Source organism: Dendrobates tinctorius, unplaced genomic scaffold (genome assembly GCF_039654945.1).
Source record: "Dendrobates tinctorius isolate UK_male_01 unplaced genomic scaffold, ASM3965494v1 ptg000276l, whole genome shotgun sequence".
In the NCBI taxonomy this organism is placed as follows: domain Eukaryota; kingdom Metazoa; phylum Chordata; class Amphibia; order Anura; family Dendrobatidae; genus Dendrobates; species Dendrobates tinctorius.
Window position 1 is genome coordinate 5,217,831 of NW_027361943.1, and position 17,249 is coordinate 5,235,079.

General features: G+C 46.7%; 1 protein-coding gene across 4 annotated transcripts in view; it reads left to right on the plus strand.

Moving 5' to 3' along the window:
• The first annotated feature begins 824 nt into the window (after positions 1-824).
• EPS15L1 (epidermal growth factor receptor pathway substrate 15 like 1) overlaps positions 825-17,249 on the plus strand; it is a 428,822-nt gene continuing 412,397 nt past the window's right edge. For 2 of the 4 annotated variants that reach the window (XM_073559865.1, XM_073559866.1), the window contains exon 1: positions 825-966. In XM_073559865.1, coding sequence (XP_073415966.1) covers positions 940-966 — 27 coding nt within the window. In that variant the 5' untranslated portion in view covers positions 825-939. The remainder of the gene's footprint in view (positions 967-17,249) is intronic. The other 2 variants (XM_073559867.1, XM_073559868.1) reach the window with 1 other exon arrangement.

Sequence of the window (17,249 nt, forward strand, 5' to 3'; positions counted from 1 at the left end):
GGAACTACATGCCCTGGTGTCCTCCATTCCTTCTTGCATCCGTCCGCCTGGCACTGCTACATCCCCTGCGCCAGACACTACACCATCTAAGTGTCTCCACATCTACACTGCCCTGGGACAACAGCCCTGCCTGTGGAGGGCTATACCATCCTTGCTGCACCACACCATCAGTCCCGGAGAATCTGTCTGTAGCGTCGGCTTAACACCTCCCTTGCCGAGCACCACAGGTGGCGTCGCAAACTATTCATCTAACGACATTCCACCATCCACAACATCTCCCCCCTTAATTGGGCGCCCAGGGCCACGGTTTGGGACGCCGCCGCTGTGACACGTCCCGCCGATACTGGCCCTGCACCGAGTACCCCACGGCCCTGGGAGGGCGACCCACACATAGCCGTACAGTTTCTGATGTCTTAATAATTCCATCAACAGGTAATACTAAGGTAACCCTGAAACTCCCATGTGTGGGATCCGTGAGGACCGGACTTGGCGAATCACTGCTCTCGCCTCGTTCTCCATCGTCTCTGCTCCTGTACTACGATTCTCTCACGTGCCAGACTCCGATCACACTATGACCACCCCGATTCTCTCACGGGAGCCTACTGGGATACCCGGGAACCACCCAGAAGTCATATCTACTTCCCTAGCCATGACACTGGAACACTACACCTGCAATACGCCATTATCGAGGTCTACTCCACTACATAGTGAGCCCAATGACAGGTGTAATGGAATAATGGTGGGTTCCCAGCACTTCCACCTCACAGCTTTCTGTGCCCCTCAGTCTAGTCCAGTAGTCGGCCGGGCCGAACCTTCCCACCTATCTCCCGCCTCTTCTCCGGCAGCGCCCGGACGGTGCTTATTTGCATGACTCCGCCCCACGAGCGCTCCCGCGACCTCTGACTGACGCTTCGCGCGTACCCGTGAGTGGCTGCAAAGATGGCTGCGCACATCTCCCTCACACAGGTAAGGCCGGTCTGCGGAGTGACAGTGCGGGGCTGGGCTGTCCCTCAGGTTGGCGGGCAGTGTGGGAGAAGGGGCCCAGCGCATAGGTAGGGTGTTGGGTACCTGCTGCTCCCTTGCCCCATCACCCTGCACTTAGCTTCTATGTCCGGGAGGCTGAGGCCTGGGGAGGAGACGGTCCCATTCCAGTCTCTGCTGCCCGACCACAGCTCACCCCATCGCCTCAGACGGGCATTTGTCAGCGTGCTGTTTGCCTATAGTCATTGCTTATGGACAGGAAGTGTTAGCCCTACCCTATGGGACACGACTGGCATCCCCACCCAGGGGTCCTGCTAGCCAAGTGTGCTGGCGACCCACCATTACATCAGTGTAGTGTTGGCACCACTGGTCTTGTGCCCATCGTACCCTGCACTGCCATCCTGTGTTATTTCCAGTAGTGCAGTTCTGTCCATTGTTCCCTGTAATCAGCTGCAGCCTGTATTGTTTACCTGGGATGACAACTCGTTGGTCAGGTCCTCCAGTTCTCAGATCCTGAGGAAGCATTGATAAGTGTGATGATCTGATTGTGATAAAGGGTTGGCCAGTGATCCTGATGAATAATCTCCGTGTGCTGTGGGCATGCCTTACAATGGTGACTGAATGCTACTGGGATGGGTGATGGAAGCGGATTGTTCATGCCTTGCTCCAGATGTCATCTGGACAGATCAAGGTCACTGTTCCGAAATAATATTTTCAGAGCACCTGTCACAAGCTGAAAAGTAGCCAGTTTTTGGTCCTATTCTATTCCCAATGCTCTTCTAACGATTCTTTTTATTTTCCCTTTAAGTCTGCCTTACCGTTTGAGAGATTTTATCTAGTGCTAGTTTTTAAGTCTTTACAAGAGAGCATGGTTCATAGGGTTCTCGGTGAGGGGGTGTCTTTAGGCTGATCTGCATTATTACTCAGTGAGCAACGCCACCTTGTAAAGACCTTAAATATTTCCACTAATAAAAAGGCCTGTATCTCTAGAATTGTATAGCAGATTATAAAAAAAATAGAATACTTTCTTGATCAGCAGGAATAAAAATAAAAAAAGTGTCTTCCTTTTGGGTGACAGGTCCTCTTTAACCCCTTAACCCCCAAGGGTGGTTTACACTTTCATGACCGGGCCAGTTTTTACAATTCTGACCACTGTCCCTTTATGAGGTAATAACTCTGGAACACTTCCATGGATCCCGGTGATTCTGACATTTTCTCGTGACATATTGTACTTCATGTTAGTGGTAAAATTTCATTCATATAACTTGCGTTTATTTGTGAAAAAAAAATGGAAATTTGGCGAAAATTTTGAAAATTTCGCAATTTTCCAACTTTGAATTTTTATTCCTTTAAATCACATACCGTGTTTCCCCGAAAGTAGGACCCCCCCGAAAGTAAGACAGGGTGGGGGTTACGGGGGGTCCTTCAATGTAAGGCCTCCCCCGAATGCAAGGCAGGGTTGGGGGCCGCTGTGAAATGTAAGGCCCTTACCTTTGGGCCGCCGCTGTCCCCCATTGGGTCCCCAGGCTCCAGAGGTGTCCTCAGGTGCAGCTGGGCGGGTCCAGCGCTCATGGGGTTAACTCGCCGTGTTAACCCCGCAATCCGCCCAGCTCAACAGCTCATTGGCCGCCCCTGTTCCCCACGTCACCGCCGGCTCGAGCACTGATTGGTCCAGCAGCTCGGGCTGTAATTGGCCGCCCCAGCCCCACGTCACCGCTGTTTCCCTGCTGATTGGCACAGCGTTCCCTGCAGCACAGGCCTTCCGCACCCACAGCCGCACCGCAGAGGAAAACGTCCAGCATTTAAAAACCAAGTAGGGAAACATGTACTGTATAGGGTATGGGGCTGTGTGCAGTGGGATACGGCACTGTTATAGGGTGTGGGGCTGTGTGCAGTGGGATACGGCACTGTTATGGGGTGTGGGGCTGTGTGCAGTGGGATACGGCACTGTTATGGGGTGTGGGGCTGTGTGCAGTGGGATACGGCACTGTTATGGGGTGTGGGGCTGTGTGCAGTGGGATACGGCACTGTTATGGGGTGTGGGGCTGTGTGCAGTGGGATACGGCACTGTTATGGGGTGTGGGGCTGTGTGCAGTGGGATACGGCACTGTTATGGGGTGTGGGGCTGTGTGCAGTGGGATACGGCACTGTTATGGGGTGTGGGGCTGTGTGCAGTGGGATACGGCACTGTTATGGGGTATAACAACATGTTAATAAATGTTAATTTATTGGTTAAAAAGAAATTGTCATTTTTTTTCGGCTAATGACCTCCCCCGAAAGTAAGACAGGGTGGGACTTTTTGGGGTAAAATTAATGTAAGACAGGGTCTTACTTTCGGGGAAACACGGTAGATACAGCACACAAAAAACTTAATAAATAACATTTCCCACATGTTTACTTTACATCAGCACAACTTTGGAACCCAAATTTTTTTTTCTTAGGAAGATATAAGGGTAAAATTTGACCAGCGATTTCTCATTTTTGCAACACAATTTTATTTTTACGGACCACATCACATTTGAAGCCACTTTGAGGGGTCTATATGATGGAAAATACCCAAAAGTGACACCATTCTAAAAACTGCACCCCTTAAGGTGCTCAAAACCACATTCAAGAAGTTTATTAACCCTTCAGGTGCTTCACAGGAATTTTTTGAATATTTAAAAAAAAATAAAAAATTAACATTTAACTTTTTTTCACAAAAAAAATACTTAAGGTTCAATTTTTTTTATTTTACCAAGGGTAACAGGAGAAGTTGGACTGCAAAGGTTATTGTGCAATTTTTCCTGAGTACGTTGATACCTGATATGTGGGGGGGGAACCACTGTTTGGGCGCATGGCTGAGCTCAGAAGGGAAGGAGCGCCGTTTGACTTTTTCAATGCAAAATTGGCTAGAATTCAGATCGGACGCCATGTCACGTTTGGAGAGTCCCTGATGTACGTAAACAGTGGAAACCCCCCACAAGTGACCCCATTTTGGAAACTAGACCCCCCAAGGAACTTATCTAGATATGTGGTGAGAACTTTGAACCAACAAGGGCTTCACAGAAGCTTATAACGTACAGCGGTACAATTAAAAAATCATATTTTTTCCACAAAAATGAACTTTTCACCCCCAATTTTTATTTTCCCAAGGGTAACAGAACCCTAAAAGATATTGTGCAATTTGTCCTGAGTACGCTGATACCCCATATGTGGGTGTAAACGACTATTTGGGCGCATGGCAGAGCTCAGAAGGGAAGTAGCGCCATTTGACTTTTAAATACATTTTTTTTATTTTATTATTTTTCCCTAACTAAGGGGGTGATAACAGGGGGGGTTTGATTTTACTATTTATGGCGGTTTTTATGTTTGGCAGCTGTCACACGCTAATAGACGTTTTTTATTGTAAAAATAGTTTTTGCATCACCCATATTGAGAGCTATAATTTTTCCATATTTTGACCCACTGAGTCATGTGAGGGCTTATTTTTTGCGAGACGAGTTGACGCTTTTATTGGTATCATGTTCGGGCACGTGACATCTTTTGATCGCTTTTTATTCCGATTTTTGGGACGCAGAATGAACAAAAACCAGCGTTTCATGAATTTCTTTTGGGGGGTGTGTTTACACCGTTCCGCCTGCGGTAAAATTGATAAAGCGGTTTTATTCTTCGGGTCAGTACGGTTACAGCAATACCTCATTTAGGTAGTTTTTTATGTTTTGGTGCTTTTATGCAATGAAAACAATTTTATATAAAAAATAATTATTTTTGCATCGCTTTATTCTGCGAGCTATAACTTTTTAATTTTTTCACTGATAACGCTGTATGGCGGCTCGTTTTTTGCGGGACAAGATGACGTTTTCAGCGGTACCATGGATATTTATATGCGTCTTTTTGATCGCGCGTTATTGCACTTTTTGTTTGGTGGTATGATAATAAATCATTTTTTGCTTCGTTATTTTTATTTTTTAAGGGGTTCGCTAAAGGGGTTAACTAATGGGACAGTTTCATAGGGCAGGTCTTTACGGACGCGGCGATACCAAATATGTGTACTTTTTTCTTTTTTTTTTTTTTCTTTACAAAAAATGAATTTATTAGGGAATATTTTTTATTTTTTTATTTTTTTAGCGATTTTTTTTTTTTTTAAAGATTATTTTTACACTTTTTTTTAACTTTATTACATTGTCCCAGGTGGGACATCACTGTCCTGTGACAGATCGCTGTCGCCATCTTGGATCCGGGGACCTGCAGGGAAAGAGCCCCCCGCAGCAGCGCTGCACATTGCGCTGCCGTGGGGGGCTCAGGGAAGCACGGAGGGAGCCCCCTCCCTGCCGATGCTTCCCTTTAACCCCCGGTACACCGCGATCGTGTTTGATCGCGGTGTGCAAGGGGTTAACGTGTCGGGGGCGGTCCGTGACCGCCCCTGACACATTGTGCCGGGTGTCAGCTGTGATCAGCTGACACACGGCCGCGATTAGCGGCGCTGACCACGTGGGCGCCGCTGATAGCTGTGACTTACTATCCCGTCCCTGGGAATTAAGTCCCAGGGCACATGGACGGGATAGTACGTCTCATGACAGAAAGGGGTTAAAGGGAGCCTTCCACATTTTTCTACCCCAATGAGATAAGCTATTGTAAACCAGATAGACTACACATAGATTTGTAACGTGCAACGATTAGTGATGAGTGAGTATACTCGTTGCTCTGGTTTTCCCGAGCATGCGCTGGTGTCCTCCGAGTATTTTGGCGTGCTCGGAGATTGTTTTCGTCTCTCAGCTGCATGATTTACGTCTTGAGACAGGCTGAATACATGTTTGTGGAATGCCTGTTTGTTAGGGAATTCCCATGTATTCAACCTGTCTAGCAGTCACAAATCATGCAGCTGCGACAAGGATAACTAAATCTCTGAGCACGCCAAAATACTCGTAGGACACCCGAGAATGCTCGGGAAAACCCAAACAATGAGTATACTCGCTCATCACTAGCAACGATGTATCAAGGAGAAGACAAGACTAAAGTTGCACATAAATCCGTGTTACCCTGGCCTTTGGTTAGGTTCACACAGATTTTCTGTACCTAAAATCAGCAGCAAGTTATAGTACTAGCAAATTGGATGAGTTTTAACTCAATTTCAGTCTCATGCTGCATCTTTTTTTTTTTTTTTTTTCCCTAAATCTTCAGCATGTCAATTCTTTGTGTGGGTTTCACTCTTTGCTATGGAATAGGTGAAAAAATCTGCCATAAAATCAGCATTTAATGATGCGTCAGTACGGACTGTGGGTAGACTGACCCAACTTTGACAGTGTCATAGACATATATGAAGTTGTCAAGTACGGGTCAGGACACTCACGGACAGTCTGTGCATCACATTCTGTATTCGGATTATGACATATGGAGGTGTAAATCAGATACTGTGGAAATAACCAAATAAAATTCGCAAAATATGGATCTAGTGTTAAGTTGACTGTAGAGTGAACATAGCTAACACCTGACATTCACAATCTCTCCATACCCAGATTGTTTGGGTAGGGATGTTTACTAGAAGTTTATTTCTGGGGAACACTGGGTTGAGCATGTTTGAATAACTTGTCTGATATTGCCAACTAACAATCATAAAGGTGCTCGCTTGGCTGAGTGCACTTGTTAATTTTCATGGGGCAGTAGAATCATGACTTTGGTGTGAACACAGCTGAATGTGTATGGCTATGTTCACATGTTGTGTTTTTGATGCAAGGCTAAGGCTGGTTTCACACTTGCGTTTTTTTGCGCTGCGTTTTTGCGCATACATGCGCATGCATTTTTTTTCCCTATACTTAACATGGGTGCGCATAGTCATGCGTTTGTACGCCATCCTTTTATTTTGTAGTGTGCGCCCGGGCGCACAAAATGCATCCTGTTGCATTTTTTGTGCGCCCTACCTGTCTAAAAAAAAAAAACGCATGTGCACGCAATGCGCACAAAATTCACCCAAAAGCACATTATAGTCTATGGGAGCGCTGACGTGCACATGGTCATGCGCACGTCAGCGCAAAAAAAAAAACAACGCATGCGCAAAAAAATCAAGAAAATGCATGATGCGTTTTTATGCACGTTTACACTGCGCACGCAGCACAGCGCAAAAAAACGCAAGTGTGAAAGTAGCCTAAGTGCCAGATTTGCCTGTTCTGCAGTGTCTTAATCAGGGGTCTCAAACTCGGCAGAGTAAATGGGCCGCACATAAAAAAAATTTGAGTTGGCGGGCCGCATTCATTTCAAACTTAATACGCCCCGCACACGCGCGGCTCCGCACGCCCCGCACACGCGCGGCTCCGCTCCGTACAACCAGCACAGACAGCAGCATCCTGCATACACTGAGGCCCCTGATCATGTGACCCCTGACTCCTCCCCCTCCTGTGACCTCATCCCAGTTCCTGTGTACACAGAACAGCCATTGCGCGCTCCTTCCACCTGCCTCAGGGAGTGAGACATGTGGTGCACCGTGGGCCGCAGATACTTGCCTCAGTGGCCGCGTGTTTGAAACTTCTGGTCTAAATAGTACCACACTTAAAAATCTGTTCCTTAATTCGACCTCTTTTTTTCAACCTAACTTTGTATTAAAACTTGCCTACAACTGTCTGACTAGTACCTAATTGCTCATATCTTTCTTAACCCTCTGTAATTTGGTTACTACTCCATGCACTCTGCAGAAACAACCCTTATCCCTGTTTTTAATTATAGTTAGCTTCTTACTATGTTGTCCTCCTTCAAACTAATGATCAACTTACACTGATGATTTCAGGACAATAACTTGAGCCTGTTTGATTATATTCCTGTCATTTAGCACTCATTTACTGGTCTTTTTACACATTCAAATGAAAAATGATTGGGGCAGAACAATCTCTAATACGATCATTCTACCCGCATATAAGTGGGCAATGTGCTGCTGAGAATAATAGTATTTATGTCAGCATAATAATCAAATAACCCAATGAATGAGCGTTTTGCTCATTCATTGGGTGATTGTCGGAATGTTTACACTACCTGATAACTTAGAAGTAGCGTACATTCAAACGCTCATTTGCCCATCGGCTTCTCTAAGGCTAAGTTCACACTTGCGTATGGCAGGTCTGCGGATGGCTGCGTATTCCTCCCTTATGCTCCGACAACGCTCCGCCTACTTCGGCATGCGTCCTGCGTACCTATCATTAACATTGGGTATGCAGGGACATGCGTTGTATGCGGATGCATCCGCATGCAGCGTTTAGACGTGCCCGCTGCCCGCACGGGAGCGCAGAATATTGCGCTCCCGTGCGGGCGGCAGCAGGGGTGGAATTACTGAGGTCGTAGGGGTCGCAGCTGCAACGGGGCCCGGATGCTCAAGGACCCACTGAGTCCATCAAAGAAGCAGCTGGCTTCTGTGTGTGAGCTACGTCCGCTTCATTTCCGGTTTTGTGCATTGTGGGGGAGTATTAAGTGTACTCACCAGGTTCAGAATGTGCAGTGCGCATGCTCTGGAGCCGACCAGTACACCCAATACATCCCCACAATGCACAGGACCCGAAATGACGCGCTGCAGCGTCCTATCAGGAAGAACTCTGTGTCTGCACATCCCTCTCATAGCTCCCAACCGTCCCAGATTTCACAGGACAGTCCCGATTTGGACCCCCCCACCCGCTGTCTCACGCGGGATTTTACTTTGCCGCGCTGAAGGGAGATAAGCCGCATGCCCCCCCATGCACTGACCCCATTCTCGCCCTCACAGCCAGCAATCACTGCTAGGCTGTTCTATTCTGTGCGCACAGGACCTGCGATGAGTTCACAGGAGAGGAGGAGTCAGGGGTCTCATGATCAGGGACCTCAGTGTATGCAGTACTCTGCTGTGCTGGTTGCCATGGTGCTGGATGAGGGTAAGCGGTGGACGGAGCTGAGCCGTGCGCGCGCGGTGGACGGAGCTGAGCCGTGCGCGCGCGGTGGACGGAGCTGAGCCGTGCGCGCGCGGTGGACGGAGCTGAGCCGTGCGCGCGCGGTGGACGGAGCTGAGCCGTGCGCGCGCGGTGGACGGAGCTGAGCCGTGCGCGCGCGGTGGACGGAGCTGAGCCGTGCGCGCGCGCGGTGGACGGAGCTGAGCCGTGCGCGCGCGCGGTGGACGGAGCTGAGCCGTGCGCGCGCGCGGTGGACGGAGCTGAGCCGTGCGCGCGCGCGGTGGACGGAGCTGAGCCGTGCGCGCGCGCGGTGGACGGAGCTGAGCCGTGCGCGCGCGCGGTGGACGGAGCTGAGCCGTGCGCGCGCGAGGTGGACGGAGCTGAGCCGTGTGTGCGCGCGAGGTGGACGGAGCTGAGCCGTGTGTGCGCGCGAGGTGGACGGAGCTGAGCCGTGTGTGCGCGCGAGGTGGACGGAGCTGAGCCGTGTGTGTGCGCGCGCGCGCGAGGTGGACGGAGCTGAGCCGTGTGTGTGCGCGCGCGCGAGGTGGACGGAGCTGAGCCGTGTGTGTGCGCGCGCGCGAGGTGGACGGAGCTGAGCCGTGTGTGTGCGTGCGCGAGGTGGACTGAGCTGAGGTGTGTGTGTGCGCGCGCGCGAGGTGGACGGAGCTGAGCCGTGTGTGTGCGCGCGAGGTGGACGGAGCTGAGCTGTGTGTGTGTGTGTGTGCGCGCGCGCGCGCATGCGGTGGACGGAGCTGAGCCGTGTGTGTGTGTGCGCGTGTAAGGTGTACGGACCTGAGCCGTGTGTGTGCGCGGTGGACGGAGCTGAGCCGTGTGTGTGGGCGCGGTGGATGGAGCTGAGCCGTGTGTGTGCGTGCGTGCGTGTGCGAGGTGGACGGAGCTGAGCCGTGTGTGTGTGCGCGCGCATGCGTGTGTGAGGTGGACGGAGCTGAGCCGTGTGTGTGCGCGCGCGGTGGACGGAGCTGAGCCGTGTGTGTGTGTGTGCGCGCGCGCGCGAGGTGGACGGAGATGAGCCGTGTGTGGGCGCGGTGTACGGAGCTGAGCCGTGTGTGTGTGTGCGTGCGCGCGAGGTGGATGGAGCTGAGCCGTGTGTGTGTGTGTGTGTGTGTGTGTGTGCGTGCGCACGCGAGGTGGACGGAGCTGTGTGTGTGTGCGCGTGTGTGCGCGCGCGGTGGACGGAGCTGAGTCGGGTGTGTGCGCGCGCGAGGTGGACGGAGCTGAGTCGTGTGTGCGCGCGAGGTGAGCTGAGCTGTGTGTGTGTGTGTGTGTGTGTGTGTGTGTGTGTGTGTGCGCGCGCGCGAGGTGGACGGAGTTGAGCCGTGTGTGTGTGCGCGCGCGCGAGGTGGACGGAGCTGAGCCGTGTGTGCGCGCGAGGTGGACGGAGCTGAGCTGTGTGTGCGTGCGCGCACGCATGCGGTGGACGGAGCTGAGCCGTGTGTGCGCGCGCGTGAGGTGTACGGAGCTGAGCCGTGTGTGCGCGCGAGGTGGACGGAGCTGAGTCGGGTGTGTGTGCGCGCGCGCGCGCGAGGTGGACGGAGCTGAGTCGTGTGTGCGCGCGAGGTGGACTGAGCTGTGTGTGTGTGTGTGTGTGTGCGCGCGCGGTGGACGGAGCTGAGCCGTGTGTGTGTGTGCGCGCGCGGTGGACGGAGCTGAGCCGTGTGTGCGCGCGAGGTGGACGGAGCTGAGCCGTGTGTGTGTGCGCACGCATGCGGTGGACGGAGCTGAGCCGTGTGTGTGTGCGCGCGTGAGGTGTACGGACCTGAGCCGTGTGTGTGTGTGTGTGCGCGCGGTGTCCGGAGCTGAGCCGTGTGTGTGCGCGCGGTGTCCGGAGCTGAGCCGTGTGTGTGCGTGCGTGAGGTGGACGGAGCTGAGCCGTGTGTGTGTGTGTGCGCGCGAGGTGGACGGAGCTGAGCCGTGTGTGTGCGCGCGAGGTGGACGGAGCTGAGCCGTGTGTGTGCGCGCGAGGTGGACGGAGCTGAGCCGTGTGTGTGCGCGCGGTGGACGGAGATGAGCCGTGTGTGGGCGCGGTGTACGGAGCTGAGCCGTGTGTGTGTGTGCGCGCGCGAGGTGGACGGAGCTGAGCCGTGTGTGTGCGCGCGCGGTGGATGGAGCTGAGCCGTGTGTGCGTGCGCGCGCGAGGTGGACGGAGCTGAGCCGTGTGTGTGTGCGTGCGTGCGCGAGCGAGGTGGACGGAGCTGAGCCGTGTGTGTGCGCGCGAGGTGGACGGAGCTGAGCCGTGTGTGTGCGCGCGAGGTGGACGGAGCTGAGCTGTGTGTGTGCGCGCGAGGTGGACGGAGCTGAGCCGTGTGTGTGCGTGTGTGTGTGTGTGCGTGCGCGCGGTGGACGGAGCTGAGCCGTGTGTGTGTGCGCGCGTGTGGTGGACGGAGCTGAGCCGTGTGTGCGTGCGCGTGGTGGACGGAGCTGAGCCGTGTGTGTGTGCGCGCTCGCGAGGTGGACGGAGCTGAGCCGTGTGTGTGTGTGCGTGCGAGGTGGACGGAGCTGAGCCGTGTGTGTGTGTGTGCGCGCGCGCGCGCGAGTTGGACGGTGGTCTCCGTAGCTGGTTGACAACGGAGACAGCGAGCGAGCTGGTGGGCGGGCACGGTGTGGACCTTGGACCTCTGGTTTCCAGCCCTACCACTGTCTCGGTCCACGGGCCGGTCTGAGATAGCCAGAGGGCCGAATGTGGCTCGTGGGCTGCACTTTGCCCAGGTCTCCCCTCTATAATGAGTTTCACTTTTTGTATTGAAGAACTGAAATAAATGAACTTTTTTATTATATTCGAATTTTGTGAGAGGCACCTGTAAATGTAACAGCAACACTTTTATTGTAAATGCTGATAGCTGCGTCAAGAGTACCAGAGAATGTTGCAAATTTTTTTTTTTTTTTCATTTCCTGACTAAACAGTTTCATTTGTGACTTAAGAGGAAACAAAATTCTGTTGACAGTTTTAAGTTATCAACTGAATTTGAACTTGTATGAAACAAAGTATACCTATACAATACACAGTGCTGGGGAAAATAAGGCTGAAAAGTTAGAATGCCTTAAAAAACAAGGTATTTTTTTTTTTAACCCTGCTGTTGTGATCGCATTTACTATACCCTTGCACTGTTTCGAGTCATTATGACCTGACCTATTAAAATGTTGATTTTAGCTACTGTAAGTATTTTATTTGAATACCTATTTCATTATTAAACTGTTTGAGGAAATGGTTAATCATAAACAAATTAAAAATGAAATTAAAACTTAATTTTTATTTATTTTTTTCAGAAAAAGGTTACATGGGCTGTTTGCAATTATTTTCGCTTTATAGCATTCTGCACACAAATAACAAGCATGCTTTAGATTTCTATTACAGTAACATGAAATCTAGCTAAATATAACTTTGTGTTAACATATTTTATAAAACAACAAATGAAAAATAATGAAAATTTCAGTTTTTCTTTTTTATCTCTAAAAACGTTGAACAGGTTCATGCATTTTTACATTGAACACAATAATAAAACACGTCCTTTACATAGATATTTTGCACACCCAGCACATGTCAGATTTGTTTTATTGTCACAAGAAGGTGGACAGAAGCTACATCTCTTCCTTGTTTGGCTGGTAGCTGTGCTGGTGGAGGCCGTGGAGTCTCTTTCTTGAGCATGCTGCTGGACGCTCTTCACAATGGCTGCTGCTCCTTCACTTCTGGGGTTTACTTTTCTGGCTTCCATATAAAATTAAAATAAAATAATCAGATATAATACTAATAAAAGTATATAAAAATATATATTGCATAATATATAATCAAAATATATTTCTACCTCCTTTCTTTAATTGGATGGCAAACCATCCGGTTAGATGAAGAAAAACCAAAGAAAGATGGGGGAAAGCCCACCAGCAGAACCAAATGAATAATAAAAATTGTGTATAAAGAATTAAATATATAATATAAAACAAATAATAAAAATGCAATAATTGGCAAAAAAATAGCCTTTATTACGTAATGGCACACATAAACAAATACAAAAATCAATAAAAATAAAAATGTGCTGATATAATTAAAAGGCACATATATCGCAGTTTGTATATATAGAAAGGAGCACCACAAAAAGATGTATACATCACAATTAATGCATTTAAAAATCTTTCAAAATTGTGGTGACCACTGGATTATAATAATCAGGCATTATTAATAAAACCAGGTAATAGACCTCCAATAAATAAGAAATAAAATGAATATTGTAAACCACATCTAACATCAAACAGGTATACAAATAAAGTGCAAGGCGTGCTATATATAATAATGTGACCTGAGAAAAAGGTAAGGTGACTTGTGCTCAAAAATCATTAGGCAAATTACATCGATGCCTAATAGAAAGCCGCAGTTTGCCAGAAAAAAGCGCGCCCCGACGCACGTTTTGGAGACTAAGGAGATTTAACTCCGAAACGCGCGTCTGGGTGTGTTTTTTTTCTGGCACACCGGCTTTCTAATCGGCATCCAGGTAATTTGCCTAATGATTTTGGAACACAAGTCGCCTTACCTTTTTCTCAGGTCACATTATTATATATAGCACGCTTTGTACTTTATTTGTACACCTGTTTGATGTTACACTTGGTTTACAATATTTATTTTATTATTTATTTGAGGTCTATTATCTGGTTTTATTAATAATGCCTGATTATTATAATCCAGTGGTCACCACAATTTTGATAGTTTTTTTAATTGTATTAATTGAGATATATATATCTTTTTATGGTGCTCCTTTCTATATATACAAACTGCGGTTTATGTGCCTTTTAATTATATCAGCACATTTTTATTGATTTTTGTATTTGTTTATGTGTGCCATTATGTAATAAAGGCTATTTTTTGTCAATTATTGCACTTTATATTATTTATTTTAGTATTTATATATTTATTTCTTTATACACAATTTTTATTATTTTTTATTATTCATTTGGTTCTGTGGGTTGGCTTTCCCCCATTTCTATTTGGTTTTTCTTCTTTGGCTTCGATATAAGGCCTAACTAGGAATTTTCCTTATTCAATAAAAATTCTTCTTTTATGCAGCTCATTAACGTTCCAACTAGGGTCGATTTCTCTCCATAAAACAATTGCGTTGTATGCCGAAACATCCAGAATGTTGTAAAATATTATCATTGTCCAACAATTAGTTTTGCATTTGCATGTGTATGTTAATATTGCTTGATCTAGTGTATCAACTGCCCCTTTTATGGCATTATCTAATATCATGTCCGGCTTTCTGTCTTTTCGATTACTTATTGCATTGTCATGGTGCATTGTGCTCATTAGAATTACATATTCCTTTTTTTTTTTTTTTGGGGGAATGTAAGACACAACTGTTGTATCTTGCTTTTCTTTATAGTACCCAGCATGATATGTTGTCTCTTTCGCAACATCTGGCCCAGTTGGTAGGATGTGAAAAATTTGTCACGTGACATTTTGTCCTTTTAGTGCACGAGTCAAATCGAGAACAACTCACATACCTACCCTGATTTTTTTTCAGCTCTTTGTCCAGGGTTTCTTCCTGTACACACGTGAGCGTTTACAACGTATGAACTTTTGCTGTCACAAAGTGTCCATTTCTTGATTCCCTACTTTGTTGGCTTACTCGGTATGTATTGTCTGAACGGGCACCGACCTCGGAATGCTACCAGTTGTTCATCAACAGTTACAGCTTCACCAATATTATATAATTTTGGTAGAATCTCTACCCATTTATTCCAAACATTTCTAATAGGGGCTATTTTATCTTTAGCGCTTCTTTCATTTCGATCTGTTTTATTATTAAACCTCACTACTCTAGAAATCTCATGAAACCTTTCAAGAGACATTGTAGCTCTAAATATGTGAAGACTGGTTTCGGAGTTCCACAAACTTTTCGTTGATTCGCCATAAGACTTGTATACTCCTGGTAAAAGAGGTAAACCAATATAAGCATTTAGAGCTGTCACATCTAATTTGTTCCATTTATCACCATAAACTCAATGTCCCTCAATATTTGTCAATTGAGTGAAACCTCCACCCTTTTGAATAATAAGATGAAGTACACATGAAAACAAGTTTTGCAGCCAGATATAATTAGTGACTTGTTGAACAGTATAAAATGTTATCAGGTCATATTGACCCGAACAGTGCAAGTGTAACAATCAGCGTGTAGCAATAAATAAATAAAAAACAAACAAAAAAAACTCATAGTAAGAACCCCTCAAATGAGGAAAAGTCAATTAATCACAAGTTTCAGATCCGCATAATAAATAATCTGCATTTAGGGTCATATGGACCCAAACAGAACAGCAGGGTTTTAAACAATTTACAAATTGCAAAGAGTCAAGAAATTTGAAATCAAAACCAAATCAGTATTTGGTGTGTTCACCCTTTAGGCCGGAGTCAAACTACCGTATAAGGCCATGTGCACATGTTGAGTATTTGATTGCAGAAATTTCTGCACCATTTCTGCATCTGTTGGCATGAAAACGCATCCTCAAAAACATTTTACCGAGTGTTACAGACTTTTTCCGATTTTAATAAAAATGCTCGTGTTAGCGATCACAAATTCCGAATGTACCATACTTGTGCCGAATTTGTTTGGCGATCGTTTTCCGAACATAATCGCTCATCTCTACTGTTCCTTTATTTTTTTCTTTATTTTTTTATATAGCGCTAACATATTCCGCAGCGCTTTACAGTTTGCACACATCATCACTGTCCCCGATGGGGCTCAGAATCTAAATTCCCTATCAGTATGTCTTTGGAACGTGGGAGGAAACCCATGCAAACACGGGGGAGAACATAGAAACTCCTTGCAGATGTTGTCCTTGTTGGGATTCAAACCCAGGACTCCAGTGCGGCAAGGCTGCAGTGCTAACCATTGATCCACCTTGCCGCCTAGTTGACATTAGTCACTGTTGACTAATGGCAGTGATGTCTTAACTGTAGGGGCAGTTATGCAGCAGTGACAAATGTTCCTTTACTGTAAATATAGTTTCAGTTCCTTTTACACCATTCATTTTGTCTCTTTCATTTCATGAAAAGTATTTGTGACTGGAAAAGCGCATAGTTTGTTCCAGATGTTACTCTACATGTATCTTTCCATTTGATGATAATAATAATAGATTTCCATTGTCCACAGAGACTGTCATTAAATATAGATGCAATGTACTTTACTCTGGCAGACTGTTTAAAAAAAAAAATCAATTCATTTGTGATGATCAGCTGCCTAATGCAGGACATTCATAAGCTTGGTAATGTTCTGATACTGTCCTGCACCTTAATTTTCCCTCAGAATTGGCCTATTAGCGCTGTTTGTATTTTGCTTTTATTGGTTTTGCTTGCAGTGGAGAATCCCTTGGGGTGATTTGGTCAGGCTGGGGTTAGAGGTGAGGAATGGCTATAGGGAAACAGAGAGATGGTTTTTCCTTCCTGTACATGGATATCAGCTGCTTAATAACGCCTCATTATGTCTATTTCCTGGCCATTTATTTTGCAGCCGTCTATTATATATTAATGAGAAGTGATGCGTATCCATTAAATATGTATGTTGGAATTGTGTTATACTTCGTTGTTGGATTATATTCTATGATTTATATGTAATATATAGCTTAGACCTGCTCCCTTTGTTTTAAGCCTTAAATGGAACCGATCATGTTGAAAATCGTATCTGATTTTCATGTGGGATGTTTATAGTAGCTGATCAGATTGATAGACATTTTTGTGGGAAATGTTTCTGTAAAACCTGCATCTTTTTATTGCAATCCTTGGTGTTTTTATGCATGCGAGTCCAGTTGGCTGTCCTATTCAGTGACTGACAGTCTCTAATATATGACTGTGCATGTAGACAGACCTGTCAATTACTAGTAGGACTGCCCATACAAATACAAGGGATTTCAGTGAATAATATACAAGTAGTACTGAATCTTTTCCAGCAAACCTATATATCATTCTGAGCTGCTCCTCTACAACATGCTGGCCACAGATCGGACTGTATATACAATGTGACTGCTTCCCTTTAACCCCTTCACCCCCAAGGGTGGTTTGCACGTTCATGACCGGGCCAATTTTTACAATTCTGACCACTGTCCCTTTATGAGGTCATAACTCTGGAACGCTTCTATGGATCCCGGTGATTCTGACATTGTTTTCTCGTGACATATTGTACTTCATGATAGTGGTAAAATTTCATTCAAATAACTTGCGTTTCTTTGTTTAAAAAACAGAAATTTGGCGAAAATTTTGAAAGCTTCGCAATTTTCCAACTTTGAATTTTTATGCCCTTAAATCACAGAGATACGGCACACAAAAAACTTGATAAGTAACATTTCCCACATGTTTACTTTACATTAGCACAATTTTGGAACCAAAAT